Source organism: Camelus dromedarius, chromosome 25 (assembly GCF_036321535.1).
Source record: "Camelus dromedarius isolate mCamDro1 chromosome 25, mCamDro1.pat, whole genome shotgun sequence".
Taxonomy (NCBI): Eukaryota; Metazoa; Chordata; class Mammalia; order Artiodactyla; family Camelidae; genus Camelus; species Camelus dromedarius.
In genome coordinates, this window is record NC_087460.1 from 18,941,812 (window position 1) to 18,965,581 (window position 23,770).

The 23,770-nt window shown below is 43.4% G+C and overlaps 1 protein-coding gene across 4 annotated transcripts in view; it reads right to left on the bottom strand.

The window, feature by feature from the left end:
* The window catches only part of TMTC1 (transmembrane O-mannosyltransferase targeting cadherins 1), a 239,030-nt gene that overhangs the window by 54,038 nt on the left and 161,222 nt on the right, over nucleotides 1-23,770 (bottom strand). For all 4 annotated transcript variants that reach the window (XM_064479164.1, XM_031443862.2, XM_064479165.1 and 1 more), the window contains one exon: nucleotides 14,374-14,487. In XM_064479164.1, the coding sequence (XP_064335234.1) occupies nucleotides 14,374-14,487 (114 nt within the window). The remainder of the gene's footprint in view (nucleotides 1-14,373; nucleotides 14,488-23,770) is intronic.

Here is a 23,770-nt window from a genome sequence, read left to right on the forward strand (position 1 = left end):
AGTGTGTGCTTATCATGCATGAGGTCCTGGGTTCAAGTTCCTCCAGTGGGGCAAAGAAAAAAATATATATATATATAAATGCACAATGAAGTGAAAATAGAAACCCTAATGTTTAGAAGCAAATGTAAAGAAGGATGGTGTTTAAATCAGCAAACCAAATTTATGCCGATTCAGGAAAAGAATCAATTTCCCTCCTTAACTGGAGACCCTGAGGAAGGCAAATATGCACGGCGACATAATTCAGCTGTTCCTGCTGAAATCAGAGCGGGCATATTTAGCCTTCGAAGAGGTTCACGCTGTCTCCATCACCCAGCGGACTCTGAATAAGCCTTGGCTCTTAGGGAAAGATAATGCCCACGTGATAAAAGCAGGATCTGTATGTCAAGTCTCCTGACAATCACATGTCTTGCTTGTCCTCTCCCAGCCTGTTCTGTACCTTCTAAGAAGATCAATTTAATTTGGGGACAGAAGGGTTCCTATTAAAAGGCCAAGGAAGATAAGCTGCATAGCTTTTTTTTTTTTTTTTTTTTTGCTTTTTAAAAAATCTTTGCCTAACCCAGTTTCCTAAATTAATTTGACCCTGTAATCCTCCCTTCCCGACTCCTTACAGCACAGCTATGAACACCCCTCAGGATTTCCAGGAAGACGCTCTGGATAATGCTCCTCTTGACTGACAAGGGGTAGAACGTTCCATCCTCCCAAGGTCTGGGAGCCCTAATTATTCACAACGACTTTAGAGGGACTCGGAGAACGACATTAAGAGAGTAAGTTGGGAAAAAGCAAACACACCAGGCCAGCACACGCAATGTTGTTTGCTTCTGGTCTGGTCTCCTTTGGTTAGCAAAGGCAACCTGAGGCTCCCTGGTGCTGAAACAGGAGTGAAGGGCCAGGGCACAGACTCTAAAGGGAGGACACGGCAGCTGGGGACAGGGCAAGCTGGTCAGGACAAAGATGGCGGAAGACTTGACTTCCGGTGGACCTTGAGCCCATGGCCCAGCCACAGGCGCCATGACAGTTCCCAGGCTGACTATAAAAAGTCAAGAAGTGGGCAGTGGGGGGATTCCTGGAAATCCCTGCCCCTACCCCACAGCAGTTGGAATAACCCGCCTACTCATTAGCCTATGAAATTACCGAGCCCATAAAACCTAGTAAGTCCTCGCCTCCAGGTGGATCTCTCTCTTTTGCCTTCTGAGAAGCCCGCACCGCCTGTGGAGTGTGTATCTGCTTTTACCTTACATATATATCTTTCTCTTTTCTTTTTTTTTTTTTTGAGGGGAGAGGTAATTAGGTTTATTTATTTATTTATTTATTTTTGATGGCGATACTGGGGATTGAACCCAGGACCTCGTGCGTGCTAGGCGCACACACACTATCACTGAGCTGTACCCTCACTTTAAACACCCCTACACCTCTCCGTCTCTCTCCCTCTCACCTTTCTGAGAGGGCCTGTATTCTGCTTATGGAACGTGTATCTGCTAAGACGCTCTTTCTTCTGAGCGAGATGGACCCCACCCGGTGGAGTGTGTCTCTGGAGTTAAACTTGCTCTCGCTTTACTGTGCCTCGCTCTTGGATTCTTCCCTGCGTGAGGCAAGAACCTATTCTCCGACAACAGTACCAGTCCCCTAGCACCCAACCTCTCAGTTCCCAGGGGACAGCAAGTCCTCGGTGCTCTGAGATGCCACTACAGGGCATCAGAGCTAAGAGAGAATGCTCTGGTACCTGCCCACCCATCCCCGTGCCCAGAACAGTCTCCTGGGAAGCTGTGTCTGAGAATTACTTTGGGAATGGTTACAGAGAGCACATCACAGCTAGGGCTTAAATTCTTCCAAGGAAAAAATAATTTTTTGGATGTTGAGGAAAGCTCAGACTTCCAAAAGATTTAAGGGTGGTGGGGGAGTCCGGTGAACACGGTGAGAACTGTTCTCTTCGCTTCTTTGATAACAAACAGCAACAGAAAGCACCCTGGGGAACTCTACCTTCTCAGAGGAGGCAATTTCTTAACGCTTGGTCTTTTTCTTATTTCTTTAGGTTTTAGAGCCCTCAAAATAAACGTCCTCGGTGAATGCCCTCAGTCCGGGAAAGGATAGTCTCAAATTCAGTAAGAGCTTCTCCAGTGTGCTCCCTGCCACACAGCTGCCCTCTCCAGCTGGTTCTCAGCCCACCTTTTTTGATTTTATATTTCACAATCCCACTGCCATTTAAAGGAAAGGGCACGTACTTTCAAAGTTCACTGAGTATAAACACATCTCTCTCTCTTTTTTTCACATCGGAAGCAGAATACAAGAACTCTCCAAGACAGAACTATGCAGTGAGAAGGGAAGTAAAGAGAAATAAATACAAGCATTATGAAGAAAAAGGCCTTTAGCATGCCTCGTGCTCCAAGAACGTGTCTGCAGCTGCTTAGGGCAGGGCTTGGTGGCCAGCCACGGGCAGCAAAGGGGCTCCGTGCGAACAGAGTCCCAACCCGTCCAGGAAGGGGATTGCTGGCATCTACAGTGATTTACTGAATCCATTTCCACTCGCAGCCCTCCACTTGGAAAATGTGAGATATTGTTTATTCCTGGTAATAGTAAGGATCTGCTAGCAGGACCTTCTCTCTCTGGGTACCTGATTTGGTTCACCTAATCCAAGCAAGCATTGCATTATTTACGAAACAAAGCTGAATTCCACGAAAAGGATTCTTCAACCAGGTCAAGAAAATTTTCACTTTTTATTTTGAGTTTTACATAGATGTAGATATTTTCTTAAAACATGTACTCTTGTTTAGTGAAGATCTATGCAAGGACAAAACTTTTTTTTTTTTTTTTGCATGTTTCGTTTCTAAAATGAACTTGTGTTTGAATTAGTTTGGGTCTAACTCAATCCTGACGTCTCCAGGAGGGCAATTTTCTATTGGAAAGATGAATAATTTAAGAGAGGTCTACATTGCTACATCCATTGTCGGAAGAAATTAAGTCGGTCTTGACTTTGACTTCTACACGTAGGTTTTACAAAAGTTCTGTTCGTGACTATTCCCTTCCCCATCTAAACAACCTTGACAGACACTGCAATGAATTAGAGCAGAGCAGTGATTTTCCAGCCTGCTTTTTTAAGACCAACGTGAACAGTCCCTTGATTTTCTTGCTCACAGTCTTGTTCAACATTTCTATTGTATATAGAGGTTCTCTTGCTATTTCCTCCTCCTCCTTCTTCTTCCTCCTCTTCTTATTATTATCATTATTTTTATTTTAGTGAGTTCAACTTTTAAAATTTATTACCAAGAAAATGTGTTACATTGCTAAATAGTTCTGAGGTCTCAGGAAGTTGATTTTTTCCTCCTTAAAAAAAAAAATCTAGGTATAGAGGTACAATTCTATGAGCTGAAGAGGATTTTTTTTTTCCCAAGCACTGGATGGTCTACGTTCTTGATAAACACATTCATATGAGCATTTAGGGGGTTCTTCATTTTTATCTAGTGGCATTTCCTTAAGCAGAATGAATAACGTAGGTAGCTAAGGACATTATCATTCCACCCGCGTTCCCAGTCATCTTGTCTCTGAAGAATGAACACCAACAACACGCAACAGGAAGTCATCACTGCGAGGGAACAGTTGCCGACGTGAAAAACAGAAGCCAGGAGAAAAAAGAAAACGCGTCCAAAAATATGTAGGAGGTATTTAAGACACTTTACTTTTTGAGAGTGCGTTCTCATACGTGATCTCACTTAACCCTCTAATTCTTCAAGTAGAATTACTGTGCTATTTTACAGTTGAAGAAAGGGAGGGTGGAAGAAATAAAGTAAATAGTAAATTACTTTTTAAAAGAAATATCACAGAATCAGTTGGGTTCTCAAGTGTTAAAAGTCAGATGGTTCCTGTAAATCTATTTCTTTTCCCAAATAATCCATAAGTCATTCAACCTGCAGCAAATAAATATACTGCTGCAAATCAGAGCTACCATTTAGAGGAATTTCTCCTTCTATCCTTGGGCCAGTCCCTTCAGCTATGATCTTATGGGAATTACTTCTCAGTGACAGGGGTGAAATAAAGTCAATACTCAGGAAACTTGGCTACTGAGATCCTTACCCCTTGGGGAAATGTGTCTCCTGCCATATAGAGCACTCATGGTATTGAAGGGGAGCAGGACCCTGTGCCCCCTCCTCTGCCTCTTGTTTATAGAGAAGCTGACGTCCCCCAGGCCTCCATGAGTCCAGCTGTTGGTTAGGACAAGCCTGCAGGCGCTGGGGGATGGCAATGACTCTGACCTCCTATCTCAACAATTAGATGAGCGTATTCCTTCGTTTCCCTTTAAAACGTTCATGACTGAACAGAATCTTTGGAGATACTTTTTGGTGGGGCGATGCTGGGTCCACCAGATTGCAGGCATTCTGGTTAAAAGCAACTTTCCTTTTTGGTACCAAGGCCGTTGCCCCCAGGATCAGACCCCGGGCCACTCCCTCAAATAGAAACCAAGTACTCTTATCTAAACCTCCGGAGGCAGCTGCAGAGAAGAAACAAGAACTGGTTAGAACCAACTAAGCCCAAGATGGTGGAGGATGTGACTTCCAGGGGGCCCTGAGCCTCATTATACGCTCCCTGTGATGTATTAGCTGCTAAGTGACACACCCACCAGCGCCATGACAGTTGACGGTTGCCATGACAACGACTGGAAAAGTCCATACGAGGACTTGAACAAGGACTGATTGGCTCCATCACGCCCGGAAGGAGGACATGATGGTGGAAGCCTCCCGTAGAAGTCCACGCAGCCCGACCCGGGCGGGAGCTGTCCCTGCCGCCCGGCTTGGCTGACGGCTCCCCGCCGGGGCCCCTCTCCCTGCTCCCTGCTCAAGCGCTTTCCTTCCTTTTCCCCTTCTGAGCAATAAAGCAGCTGTTCACTTCATCCCTCTGCCTCTGCTCTGCAAATTCTTTCACAGTCGGTGGCAAGAACCCACACTTTGGTGGGCTTCCTAATTTAGGGGGTCCCTCCGTCCCCTAACAGTATCTCTGAAAGGCACAGTATTATGGAAAGCTGTTTGGAAACAACAACATTCAGTAAGTGTCTAAGGCACAGATACACGCTCTCTGGTCCACTGCTCTTAAACTTCAATCTCAACTAAAGATCCAGTGATGTAAGATGTATGTAACTAAAGTTTGGTTTTATATTCTATTCCAGTTATTTACTTTCAATTTTGTATAGTCTCTTCAAAAGTTAAGAATGCTGTTAATTTTTCATTGTTTGAATACCTTTCAAGACATTTCATTGTTCAAGTAACACTGTATCATGTGCTCCAGTTTGTAATTTCCTTTTGGAATATCCACACCCTGATTTATTTGTCTGATTTTCATTCCACATGTTAATTTATTTGAGGTTAAGTATGCTAAGGTCAAATTTTTATTTTCTCTTTCCTGCTTGGAAAAAAAAAAAAAGAATCCAAAAGAAAAACAGGACTGGGAAAAAAATTCTACCATAAGACCTAAATTTTACTGAACTAAAAAAACACTCTTAAGTAAACTTCATTACAAGAGCTGGCAGCATATTTTCAATCGTACTAGTTTCTGGCATTTCCCAAGTGCGTGGTTCCTTCATACTATAAAATAAGAAACATCATGTCATTAAATTGCACCAGAATGACATTGATTATTTACTGGTCTGCGTCTTTAATTGTTTGAAATTGCCATTAACACCAGCAGTGAGTCTTGTCACCTTGCTTTGGTGCTGTGTCCCCTCTCACCCATTACAGACAGTCCTGGGAAAAAAAACCTCAAGTGCAATTTAGGGAAATGGGACACACTCTTCAGCGCAGGGCCAACTGAGTCATCTGACCTCTCACAATGGGTGACCTCCAGGAGTGACCCAGAAGGGCTCCGCCCAGTTGATTTTTCAAGACCATTTGGAGTAAAAACCATGCTCTCTAATGCCCTCAGGAAATGACTCATTTTTAAATGGCTGAGTTTTCCTGATACCTGATAATTTTCCTCTGGATGTTGGGAATGAACTGAATTAAATACTTCTCTGCTCTTTTAAATAGAAAATAGTGAACATAATTTCACTTTTCTCAGTGTGTTGGGGTGACCATAACTAACTTTGGTTTTTGTAGCAGATGGATGGGAAATTACTTCGGTGGAGTGGAAAAAAAGACCTGCATTTGGAGTCAGAAGCCATGGATGACAGCTGCTGTGTGATTCTGAACTGTCTGTGCTTTAGTTGCAGCAATAAGGTCTGTAACATATTAACCCTCTGTGTGAGTAAATGGGATGCTGGGTGTAGCATGCCCACCACCACACCTGTTATGCTCCATCCATCTGATGCTGCAGGACTTTGGGTGGTTTTCCTTGACTCCCTCCACAGCCCTAATGAACCCATGCCTGGCTGAGGCTGCCAGCTCTCCTTTCACAAGTTTTTCTCATCCTCCAAAAAACCATCCTCCTCTGCTGTCGAAGGCCTTTGACTTGCTTCCATCAGTCAAAATAACATCCATTATTTCTTCATCACCAGCCCAGGGAACACTCATGTCATCTTGTTTCCATCTGTTCCCCCCGCCATCCATCGCAGGTTCTCAGATGTGAAGGACATTTGACCCTCTCCATTTTAAGAATGCAGTAACATTTTTTTGCCAAGCACTCACTCCAGCAAAACCTGTCAATCTTTCATCATCTGAAGCAAATGATCCCCAAAAGGCACAGAGCAATTTCTTCCAAGCCTTTCTCATACGCTCAACACCAAATGGAATTCCGGACACGTGCAATTTTAAAAGCCACATCCAAGGTTATAAGGAGATTCAAAGTCCTATGTGACAGATCAATGCACTCCTGGAATCCTTGTCATAATAACACTTCGCAGCATGAATAGCACTCTGGTTGTGGGATCGACTTAGGAAAAAAGAGTGGTGGGCAGGAAAAGCGCGTCCATGTGCCTGGTCAATAATTGCCACCCAAGGAGATCATATGGGGTGGGGAGGGAAAGGAGTGTGTATCCTGAAGATCCACCTTGGGAACCAGGGTCACCACTGGCATATGATGGGCAGGAGCTGGGGGTGTTAAACACGGGTAAGCATATTCGAGGGAGGTAAGTGCTGTGGAGAAAAATCAAGCAAAGCAGAGGAACAGAGTGTGCTGGGGTTGGCAAGGTGATCAGAGACAGTCCTGTGGACAAGTTGACCTTACGTGAGGAGTCCTGAAGGGAGGGAAGGAAGCAGCCATTTAGAAAGGAGGGAAGGTGTTCTGGGAAGAAGGAAGGACAAGTCCAGAGTCCCTGTAATAGGAATGGCGACTGGCATGTGCCTGGAGCCCCGCGTGGCTGGAGCTGAGGTCTGAGAGGTAGGGGACCAGGCAGAGACAGGAGGGAATGGGGCAGGGGACAGGCATTAAAAGAATGACAGATTAGCAGATACTAACTACTGTACATAAAATAGATAAACAACACGTTTCTACTGTACAGCACAGGAAACTATATTCAATATCCTGTAGTAACTTACAATGAAAAAGAATATGAAAACAAATATATGTATGTGTATGTATGACTGAACTATTATGCTGTCCACCAGAAGCTGACACATTGTAACTGACTATACTCCAATTAAAGAAGAAAAAAAAAGAATGACACAGCCATTGGCACCAAGATGGTGGGAGATTCAACTCCCTGTAGACCTCGACCTTCATTACCTGCTCACTGCGACGTTTCAGCATGGGAAGTGGCACTCCCACAGGCACATGACAGTTCCCAGGCTGACCAGGAAAGGCCAAAATGTCGATGGGGCCCAATTTCTGGGAATCCCTGCCCTTTCCCCAAAGTAGCTGGAATAACCTTCCCACTTGTTAAGAGCATGAAATAACCGAGCCCATAAAAACCAACAACTGCGCACGTCGTGGCCGCTCTGCCTCTGAGTGAGCCGGCCCGCACTCTGACTGTGGAGTGAGTATCTACTTCTACTTTAAAAGCACCCAACCCCGAGCCTTGTGGTCTCTCTGGGCTTCTGAGCCGGCCTGCACTCGGTCCATGGAGCGTGTGTGTCTCTGAATAAATCTACCTTCACTCTACCATTGCTCACCCTTGAATTCTTTCCTGCGCAAAGCTAACGACCCTCACCTGGCGGGGGCATGTTTCAGGGACTCGACCATGACCTGGGACCCAGTCATTCTCTCGTGCCCCATTTTTCCTGTATCAAGACAGCCCAGGGGCCCTGATTCTCACCCTGAGTGTGACAGATTCAAGCAGAACGTCCTGAGCACAGGACTGCTATGAATGGAGCTTCCCGGCGGCTGCTGCGTTGAGAGCAGACTGAAGGGGGGAGGGGAGAGGTAAAAGTGGGGCGACCAGGGCACGGTGCAGGGATCTAGGTGAGAGAGGATGGGCGGTGGGGGGGAGTGGTCAGATTTGGGATCTATTAGTAACATTCGCCAAGTGATCATGGCCAGGAATTTAGACACTGCTTTAAGCCTTGTATGTGATCTTCCAATATTCCAGCCCTAGGAGGTAGGTAACAGCACTGTTCTCATTTTAACAGGAAACCTAAATAATATTCTGTTAAAACGGTCATATTTACTTTTATAAGAAATCATGCACGTTAAGCCAGCATAGTGGATGCTGACTCCACCCAAATACCCTCAAGTCTCAGGCACTTGTTTACTCAGCGGGTTCTTCTCCGGGCATCACCTTACCTGAGGCTACTTCTTCCGCCTGGGACCACTGATTGGTTGATGGGGGGGGGTGCAAAGGTTCTGTCTGTTTCACGCAACTCTCAGGGGCCATCCCAGCTCTGAAGCTCCCTAAGGGCTCTTCTGAGACCCCAGGAATGCACCGCATCTCAACTTCTCCCTCTGCCCATCCTGCCTCCCCGTCTTCCTTGCCTGGTGCTCGAGAGAGCACTCCTTAAGCCAACTTCCTGCTCACTAACCCCTTCCTTGGATTCTGTTCCCTGGGGAACCACAGCGAGGTTCTGAATTGATTTCAAAAGTGGCTTAAGGCAAAAAAAAAAGAGAGAGAGAGCAAATGTTTTTCTACAAAAATGATAGAACTTTCATTTTGAAATTTATTCCATAAGTATGGCCAGAGTGTGACTAAAATTCTAGTTTCCTAAATGAAATAGTGTTTAATTTCTTGGACTTTATGAATGGAAACTGCTAGACTCAATTAATGCAAAACATACACGGTGAGAATATACTTTCACCAACAAATACAAACAAAAATAATTTCAATTGTGCTACTGGAAAACATATTTAGATATTTGTAAACGAAAACACCACACCAGCAGAAGAACCCATCTTCACTTGTTGAAGTTGGTTAACAAATGGTAATGGACTTTTCCATCTTTCCAGAAATACATGGCAGCTGGTATCTAAGGCCACCTGTCGCCATGAGAGTTATTTTAAATGTTCAATCAAAATAGCCTGGGTAAAGAAGGGCTTTTTGAACAGTCATTACATCCTGATTTAAAAATATGTTCAAATTCCACCAGTTTTATACACAACATTTTTCAAAGGCGTTATAATAAAGTAACCTTACTGATATGCTCAGGACATCAATGGATAATGACTGAATTAAACATAGATTTCTTTACACTCTCATGATACGGCTCTCTTCAGTAATCATTGTTTTATTACTTCCTTTTTTCCACATACATTTATTATAGTCTAATGGTGTCTCTGCAGACGTTCAGTTATCCACACAGGAGGGAGTAACAAAGAATGAGAGCAGTGGGCACCATGATCATGACAAGTCTCTATTTTATGCATTAAAAAATTCCAGTCAGAAAGATTTTAGCTTCTCCTTTCCCATGCGTTAGCCAGTTAAATAGCGATGGAGATTTCTTTTGTACAGAAGCGTTAAAAGCACATTCCTTTCCTTTTAGCTATGCCAGGAGAAAAGAGCCTGGTCTGGACTTCAACCCCCTATGAACACAGCTCTCTTTTCCTTCAGATTTTCTATTTAAAACGCCAACAACAGATACATTAGAAGAGGACAAGGCCCCTCTAAGGGTCCCCTGGCTGCCCCCAAACACCTGAGCATGGGAGGTGGGAAATCTTGAGACGATTTTCTGTGTATTTCATATTGAAACCATACCTGTGAAAACAGCTCTCTGGGCAACTGAGGATCACAGCCTTTTTTTTTTTTTTGTAAGGATGGAATCCTGCACGTGGCTGACGCATCAGCAAACCTCGGTGGGGGGTGGGGGGCTTGTAGTGGGCCGGAAGGAAGGGGGCATCTAAGTGAACAGTACTCAGTGGATCCTGGGGTAACTTCCTGCTGACAGTGGGGAGACCTTTTGGATCCACCTGAACAAAGTGAACTCTTTTCTCATTCCCAGGCTCAGGGTTCCTGTTGACCAGCTCATATTAACCAACCAGTAACTAAGTCATGCGTGGAATCTAAATGTTAAGATGTAAAACAATTTCCACGAGACTCTAACACCTACAGTGAAGACTTCTTTGAAAGTCTCTTAATTGTATCATCATTTTTCCAGATGTTCCCTAGTGTCTGTAAAACATACTGGTGGATTCCTGCCACTTAATAAACCTTCTCTATAAGCCTGGGCCCTTCTGCTCCGGTCAGCTGAGCTGCATGACTGCTCAGTCAGTTAGGTTTATGAACACATTTATTCCAGTTGTTTATTGCCATTGCACAATATGATGAAATATTTTGCAAACTGATAAAATATAAATATGAGAAAGAGAGTTGTAATTTCGATGAAGGCCAAGTAAATATTTTGGAAATACTCAAAAAAGGGAAGTTCCTCAAAAAATTGAATCTGATGTAAGATTCATTGTAGAAGACCAGAGGAGAAAAATCTCAACATTTTTATTCCACTTTAAAGGATCAAAACTGGTCACCACAGAAAAGAATTAGGGATGTGTGTTTTTGCAGATTCTAATCAGTAGGCTCTTACTCAAAGAAGAGGACTTGGTTTGACATTAGAAGGACTGGTGAATGGACGTACATGTGAAATTTTCGGGAAGAAAAAAAATTCAAGAGTGTGCCTAATTTGTTTCATGACTCTTCACTTTTCACTGACCTTTTAAGCTAATCAACAAGCCACTGGCCAAGCACACATTCAGTATCGTCTGCACCATGTTTGGGTGGGACCATGGTCTCTTCTTTTAGGCTTTATTGGAGGGGTCATTTCATGGGAGTTTTTGTACAGGAAGAGCCTAATGGCCGGGGGGGGGGTGTCTCTGGACTTCGACTCCCATCCTAGGAGGTGAAATGGTAGAAACCCTCCCCAAAGTAATTCAATAATCAGAAAGCTCTGGAGGCCCCTGGCAGGTCCCCCAGTGGTGTTCTGATTTTCCAGCATATGGAATCCCGAGCTTTGTAGCACCCCAAGAGGCATAAACACGAGAGGTGTCCCTCACAGCCAAGGAAAGCTGATACTCGAGTTAGTGGAGGGTTTAAGGAAGGGATTCTGACAACTTTCTTGGATGACTTGGGTGCTCATCAGAATCTATGCAGCATTTTCCAAGGGAGATCTCCCTTGCACTTCTCAAGTACCATAAACGAGGTGCCCAACATGAAGGAGAAGTCAGTGGTGCCTCCACATTTTACAAACACAGAATAAAGTTTAAAAGCAGCAAAATATTCATGTCATATATAATCACCAATTTAATATAGTGTTATTTTAAGACCCGTAAGCCAGCCAAAAAGACCCTGGTATAGACTCAACCCTAATGACTAATTTCACCACTGCCTTTGGGATCTAGACGAGAAGGAATCGCTGTTGGGACAGATTTCAGGTAATATCGCCTTTAATCCTAATCATTCTCTTTTGTTGTGCTGCGTGCAAATTTGGAAAAGGTCAGATACACCAAAGGTGTAGAGTAGAGCGGTTGGGAGGGGGCGGAATCCGTGTTCCAGCAACCTCCACAAAGAAAAATATTAAAAGATGGACAGTCTTCCAGTCACCTAGGCTAAATAACCATCGACATGATGAACGGTCCTAGTATTTTTCTTTTCTAACACAAAGAGTGACAATTTACTTAAATTAAAAAAAAAAAAAGCATCCATTGAAAATTCACCATACAAAAACCAGGATGCTTTAAATCATAAGCATGGTGGGCCTGGTGTGAGAGGGTAAAATACTTCACCAATTACTGTGCAGTATATTTGCAGCTTTAACTGTTTTCTCCCCACTTCTCCAGGGACATGTTTCTTCCAGAAAGACAGTTGCTGAAGCAAACATTTATTTTTATTGTTTACTGGGAAAGAAGTGGAAGCCCCAACCAGTGACTGTAATTCTGTAAAATCAGCTGCCAGAGAATTTTGCTTAATTTAGACCTCTGCCCCAAACTGGGTCTGCCGTACTTCTGCTTGAACTTGACAGAAAAGTCTGTTTTTCAGGCAAATGTTTTTGCCCTTTAAGAATGCCACCTAACATCATGAACCACTAATTAATTAGTAAAGCCAAAACACACTTTCGTTTGTTTGAATGTCCCTAGAAGGAATGTGTCTTTTGAAAAATGACATTTCCTCATTTCAAAAATAATACATGTTCACTGTGGAACATTTGGAGCACGAAAGAAAGTGGAAAGAAAAAAATTAAACCGTAATCCCACTCACCAGAGATAAGCTTTGTAAACATTTGGATAAACTAGCTGGCAGTGAAAAACTAGAATTCTTCATTCGATCTTAAAAAATGTCTTCTATTTCTTAATAAAAGTTCTTTTCCTCAGTGAAAACCTTTGTTACAGTTTTTCCTCTGGGACTTACATTTCTAGAAATCTTTGGAAACGGGAACTTGGTGCGAACAGTTTAAAACTTTTTCCCATATTGAATGTTAAATTATAGGTCCTAAAACCTAAAAAATTTTGACTGATGAACAATATACTTAGTAGAACACTGTTGAAAAGGATAACTTTTAATATTATATCTGTTACTTTAAGAATGACAATTTCAAACGAAGCCTTGTGATAAAAGAAAATTTCACATACTGACATTTAGTGGAGTCATTCTGGCTTATGCATGAGTTAACTTGATTTTTATGCTGACTGAAAACAGCCTGTTTGTGGCCTATCCAGCATACATTGTACATCTGCTTTAATTATTAAAACAAAAGGGCACAGTGACCAGAAGAATGTCCATGTTAAAGGCTAAATGCCTCTTTTCCCGGGACCCCAGTGCTGGTCGTCCCTTGATGATGAGACTCCCTTCCCAGGGGCCGAGGCCACGCTGACTCGCTGCGTATGTGCCGGTCTGCCCTTTTTTTGTGAAACCTTGAAGAAATGTATCCGTGACTCCTTTAATGTTCTTTGTTCTGACAAAATACAAAACTGTGCAGGAAGCCACGCTTCTCCGGAGCAGTGCCTCTGAGAAGCGGGCTTCCGGGCTGGTCCTCAGTTTGGCTCAAATAAAATTCTTGTCTATGCTTGTTACTGATTGTTCACTGATTATTTTCGTCGACATTTGAGACAACACTAGCAGGGCACTTCAGTGAAATGTGTGATTTGTTGGCTATGTATGTTTTAGAGCAGGTCCCAAAGTAGAACAGGATCAGGACATTCAACCAAACGTGGGCCACCCTGCAGGGGCAGGGGAACTTCTTCAAAAGACTTCTGTGAACCTCACGGTATTCAATAAAAGAGAGGATCTGCCCACAGTGGGAGATTCTGAGGCTGTGTTTAGTTGTCATGTCTCCGTACGTTCCAGGTTAAATTCATTTATTATCTGGGATCTTTGGAGGCAGATCATCCTGAAAGTCAGAGTTGAGTTTAAAAGAGTCCCTAAGAACAAGACAGACTGCTGCTGGTAACGCGGAGCTTAAATGTGAATTCTCCTTAAAAGTCATCTCTAAAGAGTGTTTGGTATGTTCTCTCCCAGTGGATGAGGACAAGGAGAGAGTCAGGGCTGTTCACATAAAAAAAAATTTTTTTTTTAATTTTTTAAAAATTAAAAAAATACACATTGTATACATATTTGCATATATCCGTATCTTATTACCATACTCCCAACATGGTAATCAAATGTGTTCTCATTTTCTTTCTGTTTAACACAATTATCAGAGTATTTTGTTCCTAGACTCAAATGTCTTTATATAAATCCATTTAGAGAGCGGGAAGCCTAGAGTGGGAAGAATTCAGGGGAGTAAATACCCTGAGAACTCCCAAGGACATTTTTGACAGCCAGCTCCTGTTTGCCTGTGTGATGTATTCAACTGTATCACTTCATTGCATAAGGTGTCGCAATGGAAATTTTTACAAGAAAACACCGAGCAAGGTAGGAAGCAAGGTAGACATACCAGACTGGAACCCCGAGCCAAAAGACTTGGAGATCAAGACCTACAGCTCCTCCCCCGAGACGTTCACTGTCAAGAGAAACTAACAACCCCCCACCCCCAGCACCGGGCGGGGTGAGTGAAGCAGACAAGGGCCTGGAAAGCGTGACTGGGGACACCCACCCCCACTTACCTGAGGGCCGTCCTGTAGTGGTAGATGGCTTCCCTGTCCCGACCCTGGTCCTTCAGGAAATTGGCGTAGTTGTAGTGGACCTTGGCATTGTGGGGCAGAGTTTGAACTCCAGACCTAAAAATGAATACACTTTTTTAAGAAATGAGCAGCAAAGGGCACTGTTGAGGAATGTTGTCAGTTTCGTCCGCGTTTTACCCCCAGGTTCGTGAACCTGTATCTGAATGTCCACTGCGGTCCTCAAAGCCAAGTGTTCCAAAATTCAAATCATGTGAGTTATTAAACACGCGTCTGTGGGAAACAATGGAGGCAACGCTCAGATGTGCATGAAAAACAAACACGCTAACTGCACACGAAGCAGAGGTGGCGGCAGGTGGTGAGAGATGATTCTTTGGGGAAAAACCCTGCATGCTCAGGTTAATTCAGTTTTTTCCTTCCTTCCTGCACTTGTAGCCTTCCACTTTTTTTTTTTTTTAATGTGAAACTGTCTACAAAAATAAATCATTACAAGAGGGATGATCGTAGACTGGCTTCCCTACTAAGGTTCATTGGAAATAAACATTTCCCGTGTACTAAGCCAGGTCTGATTTAAAAAAAAAATAAAGGCAGGTGTAATTATTCTACAAGCTACAGATAAGGAAAGAAGGTTTTGTTCAGTAAGGTTAAACTCGTTGCTTAAATGTTAAACTCGTTGCTTAAATGTTCAGTGTTAGTCTGCTCCGGTTGGCCAAACAAAACTCCTGGGGACTCCCTAGAGGGCGACGCTGAGGCTTCAGAGATGACACATGGAGGAGGAACCTGTCTGTTATCTGCACAGCCTCATAAACTCAAGTGCACAAGATCAGGCAGCTGGTAAGCGGCAGAGATGGGACTGTGACCCAAGGAGTATGCTCCTAGAGTCCCTGATCCCTCACCTGCAAGGAGGTGGTGGCAGGGGAATGATGAAAGTCGGTGGGTTTGGGGGCTATTTGGAAAGAAAACTCCTGGAATTCACATGGGTTAAATGCAGGAGGGGGACAAGTGATGAGACAGAGGAAAGAGGAAGGATGACAACCTAGTTTCTGGGCAATTTGTACTTGAAACACACTTCTTCCAGGTGACATATTATCATTTAATTTTTAATTCAAAGATTAAGACTACTAGGGGAATTCCATGTAAAGTGTTAAACCTGTTAAGGAAATACATCAGGGTATTGTACCTTTCAAAACAATAAAAAATTTTCAATTGAAGTATAGTTGATTTATAATGTTATATTAGTTTCTGGTGTACAGAATAGTGATTCAGTGATACACACATATATTCTTTTTCATTATAGATTATTATAAGCTGTTGAATATAGTTCTCTGTGTTATACAGTAGGACCTTGTTGTTTAGTCTGCATATAGTAGTTTGTATCTGCTAATCCCAAACTCCTAATTTATCCCTCCCCAACCCTTTCCCCTTTGGTAACCATTAGTTTTCCATACCTATGTGTCTGTTTCTGTTTTATAAATAAGTTCATTTGTGTAATTTTTTTAGGTTCCACATATAAGTGATAACATATATTTGTCTTTCTCTATCTGACTTACTTCACTTAGTATGGTGATCTCTAGGTCCACCCACATTGCTGCAAATGGCATTATTTCATTCTTTTTTATGGCTGAGTACTGTTCCATCACACACACACACACACACACACACACACACACACACACACACAGAGACACGTTCTTTATCCAATCATCTGTTAATGGACATTTAGGCTGTTTCCATGTCTTGGCTATTGCAAACAGTGCTGCTATGAACATGGGGGTACATGTATCTTTTCGAATTAGAGTTTTCTCAGATATATGCCCAGGAGTGGGATTGCTAGATCATAGGGTAAGTTTATTTTTACTTTTTAAAGGAATCTCCATACTGTTTTCCATAGTGGCTGCACCAAACTAGATTCCCACAGTGTAGGAGGGTTCCCTTTCCTCCACACCCTCTCCAGCATTTATCATTTGTGGACTTTTTAACGATGGCCATTCTGACCAGTTTGAGTAACACTTCGTTGTAACTTTGATTTGCATTTCTCTAATAATTAGTGATAATGAGCATCTTTTGATGTGCCTATTGGCCATTTGTATGACTTCATTGGAGAAATGTCCATTTAGGTCTGCTCATTTAAAAATTGTTCTTAAATTAAAAAAAATAAATTAAAAAGTGCAAAGGCAAGAAAAAAAAAAAAAAAAACTCCAAAAACCAGACAAACAAAAAAACCTAGTCCCTTAGGACCAGCAAAGACTGCCTCTCTTAAAATCTACTGGCGGGCGCCTGAGTACCTCTCCAGCGGAGAGAGCCGACAGGGAGTGTGAGAAGCTGAAGAGCCACCGAGGGCAACGTTGTCTGAGAGCAGCGGACTCCAGCTTGCACAGAGCTGCCTCAGTGATTCCAAACGCGCGGCAGCACCTAGGACGTTTCGTCGCGTGTCGAGCGTGGCTGGAAACAGATTAGCTGTCGATCTGTATCAAGAGCAGTTAGACCCCACGTTCTCTTCTCCACACTGCACATCCAGGTGACTTTTTCCACTAGCCTTTCCCCATCCCAGCAAAAGGCAGGAGGCTTACTCCCTCGAAAAGTTGAATCAGAGAGATCCTGCACTCAGGGACAAAAGGCACAGCTGAGGGGCCGGGGGAAGAGCTGTAACCTCCAAGGCAGATGAAGAGAAAATGCGCATTGTGAGCGATGGCATCCCTCTAACCCTGCTGGACCTGCGTACAGCTCTGAACATCGGCAGCCAGGACCGGACTCTCAGGGAGGAGGCAGGAGGAATCCTCTCACTGGAAACTGACCCAGGACAAAAGATTTGGGTGCTCCAGTGAACCCCTCCACCTCCTTCAATTATCCCACGGGAGGTGCACCAGCTGACACACAAAGCTAGAGTTTTAATACGATGTTTCATATGGACGTTCCCCAAAGTGAATTTAGCCATGTGGGCAGGATCAGAGTCAGAGTAACAGCAATGGCTTTAAAGCAATCCAGCTTCCACAGCGGAACATTTCTGATTTTTCGATCCAGAACTAAATAGTGCATGGTACAGGTGGATTTTAAAGATAACTTTGAAAAAAAAAAACCCAGATAACTTTGATTGCAGCATAGCTATAAGTGGCATATTTTTTGGAATTGATCCTTCCCTCTGTGTGATTAATACGGCTGCTCTAATACATTTCACCCGAGGAACAGACGGGCTGGTGGAAACACGTCCTTGCTGAGATGCATTGTTCAGTGAGGACAGGAGGAAGTTACGGGATTCCTAACAAGCCAGCAGCCATGGGTGGAGTCACTGAGATGCTAAGAACACACTGCGTTTCCCATTGTTGTTTCTGACCTTTTCATTCCCTCTGTGATGTGTTTCAGCTGCGTTTTTCCAGTCTCATTTAACAGTGAACAGTTGGTGGGAAAAAAAGGAAAATAAACAACTGGCCAAAGGCAAAACTTTCCATGTCACTCTAACTGGCCAGCTTGCTCTCCCTTCACCCCCTGGCCAGCCTCCTCAGTTTGCTTTCGGGACGCTCTGGCTTGGTGATCCCAACTGTCCTACTGAGAACATGCTGCTTTATTTACTCCACCAGGAAATGTAGCATTCATACATTACAGGGCTGCATCTCAAACTGTATTGATAACAACAGTGACTATGTAGTTACTTTTTAAATTGTGGTCTAGTCAGTTTACAATGCTGTGTCAATTTCTGTTGTGCAACATAATGCATCAGTCATACTTATAAATACATATATTCTTTTTCATTATAGGCTATTACAAGATATTGAATATAATTCCCTGTGCTATACAGTAGACACTTGTTTATCTATTTTATATATAGCAGTTAGTATCTGCAAATCTCGAGCTCCCAATGTTTCCCTTCCCACCCCCTTTCCCCTGGTAACAATAAGTTTGTTTTCTATGTCTGTGAGTCTGTTTCTGTTTTGTAAATAAGTTCATTCATTTTTTTTTTAGATTCCACATATATGAGTGATATCATATGCTATTTATGAATGAAGTCTCCCTTTCAACCCAGGATCTTAATTCACACACATATTTCTCTCTCACGCTCTCATTTGCAGGAGACTTGAAAAGTAACAGAGATATCTGTCAGGTATCTCCCCAAGCTGGCAGAACATCAGTTTCCTTTGTGGGCACGACTGGAACAATCAGCCAGGAGAACCATCCCCAAATTCCTGATCAGAAAACAAACATTTAGAAAGTGTTCGGCCTGAGGTTCAGAGGAAAGGAAAGCAAGAAGATTTGTGGTTCCCTTCAGTTGTGACCCTGTCTAACCTGAGGTTTCACAAGTCACACTCCGGAAGTGCTGAGCGAAGCATCCATTCCATCTCCTTCGTCCCTTCAGGAACCTATCGGAGGGGTAGTATTACTGTACCTCCCACCTTGTACGTGAGGACATTGATGCTCAGAGAGATTAAGGCCATTTTCTAAGGTTACAGTCTGAGTAAGTCCTTAAACAGAGATTTCAACCAAGGCCAGTGAATGGTCAGGATCATTCCTGAAGTTGGTTAACATTTGATAAACCAAAGAGGTACCACAAGATATTAGAAACATCAAAATTTCATTGTCACAATGTTTACATCACTGGCATACAAACAATGGCCTTGTGGACCACAGACACATCGACCTGTTTCCCTCTTTACCTAGACGGCTTCAACCTCCTTCCCGTGACAATGGTAGAGTTGAGTGGCTGCAAAAGAGAATGTGGGGCACACAGACATTTACAGTCTGGCCTTTGCAAAGGAGTCTGCCAAACCTTAACAAAGGTTTATGTTCTCTGCCCTGGGAGGTCTGCTTCTCTCTCTGGCCCAGTAATTCAGAGAGGAGGAAAGAGAAATGTGTTTGCTACAGAGGGGGGAAAGATCTGGGCCATAAATTCTCAAGTGGTGGTCCACAGATCACTTCAAGAGTTTGTGAGTGGGATTCAGAAAGACCCTAAACTGGATGCAAAAAGAAAAATATGCTGTCTTCATCTTTCCAGGTATTTTGAAGATCTGAGGGGGAGGGAGGGAAGATTTCATCAAATTGTGCTATTCTGGTACTATTTACGCCAAACCCGCATCCCAGTCTGGGCTGTCATCAGGCCCAGCTGGAGCTGTGCGGTTCCCTTCTCCTCAGGTTAGGTACCAGAATAGTCTCCTCAGGTTAGGTGCCAGAATAGTCTCTTGTTCTAAGAATCAGAGAAAATGTACCTTGCACCTATGATTCTGAACACCTCTCACTCTGTCTCTGTCTCTCTGTTTATACCAGGCTTAGCTTAAGTTAGAAAACATAAAGCAAAAAACGGGTGGTGAGGTGTATGTATTCTTTGGCTTTTACATCAGATTTGGGTTCAAATCCTGGCTCTTCCTTTTCACAACTATTTTGGCTTGGACAAACTATTCTCTCTGAGCCTCTGATGAGACAGAAGTGTGGGGTTTTTGTGCTTTTGTGTGTAAGTTTTTGTAATAGAAGCACAAAGCTGGGAGGGAGGCATCCGTCTGTAGCTCCTAAAAGTACATCACTCAGTGGGACCTTTTCCGTGAGAGGAGGCCTCAGCTGGAAACATCAGAACTTGACTGAAATTAGGGTTTTTCTCTAGCACCAAGGTCTGTCCTAAGATGTTCTGCAAGATTGTCCTCAGTGTTGCCAAGCAAAACCACTGCACATGATTAGAGAGGCCTCCATGGGACCCAATGTCCAAGGACGGTCTGTGGGGTTTTATTTGGAACAAAGGAGAAAACAGAAACAGGGCCTCTGCCAAGGACATCCTCCCATATCTCAGCTCAGGCTTACAAGAGAACAGTCCTTGAAAGCTTGGGTTGGTCTTAGCCAACTGCCTGCACTTACACGGAGTCCTGCTCCTTCCACCTGCTACATTATAGTGCGACATGTCCGTGTGTCTGACTCCCATCCGGACGTCTGGCTCCTGTACAATCTCCCCCTCAAATGTCCTCTCTCTCATATCCTAGAACACAGTGCAGAGCAATAATCTGAAAGCCTTACATAGTGTTTACCCTACTGCCCTCTGTACAGTTCACATGCTCTTTTTATTCTTCACATACACCCAGAAGATACATACTATTATTATTCTAAATTTTGAAATAAAGAAACTAAGGCATGGAGGGGCTGAGTAACTTCCCCACAGTCACACAGCTATTCAATAGTGGAACTTGGAGTAGAACCAGTGTTATAGAAACCTGATTCCCATCGAGAGACTAAGCAACTCTCAGAGGGTTGGAGAACTCAGGTTTATTATGCTGGCAGGCCCAGAGGACTTAACACTCCAAGCTCTGGACACCATCTGTAGGTTTCACAGGATTTTATAGAGTTTTAGGTTTCATATGCAAATGGAGTGTTAGAAATGGACCAATCAGGAGCAAGCTTTTGGGAACCAATGGAATTTTAGGGGTAAATGCAAATGACGTGTTAGAAACGGACCAATCAGGAGTGAGCTTTTGGGAACCAATGGAATTTTAGGGGTAAGTTTCATTTTCCTAGAAGCAAGCCATTTTACAGAAGCACAAAAGCAGGAAGGCAATGGCCCTGCCTGGGGGGTCTTGCTGGTCCCTTTGTGGGTTTTGCCCCTTCAAGAAAGCCTGCCTCCAGACCCCACACTCAACCACTGATTCCAGAGCCTCAGAGATTCTTGGTAAACGTTCAACTGATTTGAACATTACTCAGGACAGATGAATACATGTAAACATCTGGTCTCGAAGGAAAAAAACTCTTCTTAAAGTCTCAGATTTTTAAAAGTTTTCTCAGGACATAAATTATGATAGGTGAAGGTTTTACGAGACTGTCCCTAGCTCTGATTTGCACTTTACACAAAACTCCATTTGATCGCCAACGGCCTCCGAGGACGCAAAGCCTCTTTAAGCACGTATGTGGAATGGTTGTGTTTTAGCAATCAGCTGTTCACTTCCTACACGCGTCCATCTAAAAAAACCGGAAGCCTCTGGATGCAAGGTCAATGCACTTTTTGTTTTCCTGTTTTCCTTTTTTTAAAAATTGCTGGCATCAGCTGTACAGGGTTTGAACACTAACTTGTTATCCTTGACATAAACCGCTATCTGCAAAGCCCATCCCCAGACGTGCTCTGATTAAGCAGTAAGCATCATGAGAAGACACAACTGCTCTCAGTACCTTCATTCAAGGAAAGGGTTTAACACAGGGCAGAACCATTTTCAAGTTAGTGCTTTTGTTACCGAGTCCTAACTCGTTCTGCTCACCGCATAACAGGCCAATAAATCGGGAGACGAGGTGTTGGGGAAAGGAACAGCGACTTTATTTAGAAAGCCAGCAGACCGAGAGGACGTCAGACTAATATCTTGGAAAACCATCCTGCTCAAGTCAGAAAACAGGCTCCTTTTATACAAAAAAAAAAAAAAAAAAAAAAAAAAAGAAAGAAAGAAAGAAAGAAAGAAAAAAAAAAGGGACGGGGTGTGGTTCGTTGTTGCAAACTTCTTGCTGTAGGAATTCTTTGTTCTTGCAGCCGTCCATGTGGGTCAGGCGTGGTGTCCCTGTAAACCTCCAACAAAACAAAGGTTATTTTCTATTCTGCAACTTGTCTTTCTATAAATGTAGAAGTGTTAATATCCTTAAAGGTCAGAGCCTCCAGAAAAGGCTCTCCTGTTTACCAGACAGGCTAAAGGCAACATTCATTTACAAAAGGTGCAGAGCTAACAAGACTAAGCCTACAAGACAGGGCACATTGGTTAAAACTAAAGGAACAGATCCGATATGGAGTTAGATTTGTCCTCCTCTATTACAATTCACATAAAAGCACGTTATAACTATTGAAAGTGAAAGAAAAAAACGAATTAAGCCAACAGAGCCTAGGAGGAAGTTACACTACTGAACTTCCATGCCCCTGTGTTTACAAGATGACCGCAGCACTGGTCAGTAAGAGGAACAGTCCATTGTGGTCTGGGAGAACTGCATGGGGTGGGGGGAGGAGGGGGGTGGGTGGGTATGAGAGGGACGAAACAGAATCTGAAGTCTAAAAGTGAAAAAACCATAGAGAAAAGCCACACAAAAAAACCTTACAGGGCAACAGGTCCCTGTGCAATAGGGAAGAACAAATCTGACTCCATATTAAATCTGTTCCTTTAGCTCTAACCCTGTGCTCTGTTGTCCGTACTTAGCTATGCTGGTTCTGCACCTTTTATAAAAGACCGTTGCCTAGAGCCTGAAATGAACAGGAGAGCCTATTCTGAAGGCGCTGACCTTTGAGGGTATAACACTTTCCCATTCATATAGAGATAAAAAGTTGCAAAACAGAGAATAACATTTGTCTTGTTGGAGGTTTACAGGGGCACCATGACCTGATCTATGTGGACAGCTGCAAGAACAAAGGATTCCAACACCAAGAAGTTTGCAACAACCAACCACACCCCCACCCCCTCTCCTTTTCAGTATAAAAGAAGCCTGAATTCTGACTTGGGGAAGATGGTTCTCCAGGACATTAGTCCTCCATCTTCTTGGTCTGCCGGCTTTCCAAAGTTGCTATTCCTTGTCCCAACACCTTGTCTCCCGATTTACTGGCCTGTCGTGTGGAGTGCAGAACCACTGGAGTAATGATGCTGACAATGATGATGGTAATAGTAATCATAAATTAATAAAATTTGCATGCCAAAATATTTCTTTTATATTTTAGAAAAGTTAAATTGCCAAGTAGCAAAATCAGATATATTATTTTTAAATAGTAGAGGAGTTCAGTGAACATCTGTCTTATTTTTTGTTCATTCTTTCATTCACTTCTGCCAACCCGAGTCTGTGCCCTCGAACAGTGCCTGGGTGACGTCTCTGTCAAAGCCCCAGGCACTTTGCTGACCCCACCTCCCCCACGGAGGTCAGAGGACCATCTTTGGTGAGTTCTGCCATCTCATCTATCTTTTGGGGTAACACTGGGAGGTCAGGTGTGGCTGAGTCAGGGGAGCCTGGTGGTGACAGGAGACTTATGACCTAAGCTCAGGCTGTTAGAAGGCTTTATTTTCTCTGAACTGTGATGTGAAGATACAGAAAATTGAGGTAAGTTTTTCTTTCCATTTGTTCCTATACAGGTGATCAGCTTGTCTCAAGACAGACTATCCAGACACCTGTTTCCTGTCTGCTACACACCAGCTTCCTCACCTGCTCCCCAATTCTGTGTGCTCCCCTATGCCCTTCCAATATTTCCTCCCTTTAAAAGTGATTCCAACTCTATTTCAGTTGTTTGCCTCCAAAGAATAAGCTTTGGGTACCGGCTGGTCAGGGACCAAATAAAAACCACACTGACTGAACTGGCCCACTGAGTCATAAATGAAGATGGAAGCTGGAAGGGGATGAAGACTGAGGACCCCTGGGATACTGAGCAATACCACTGGTGTTAGGTATTTAGATAAGTGGGGGCACCAGG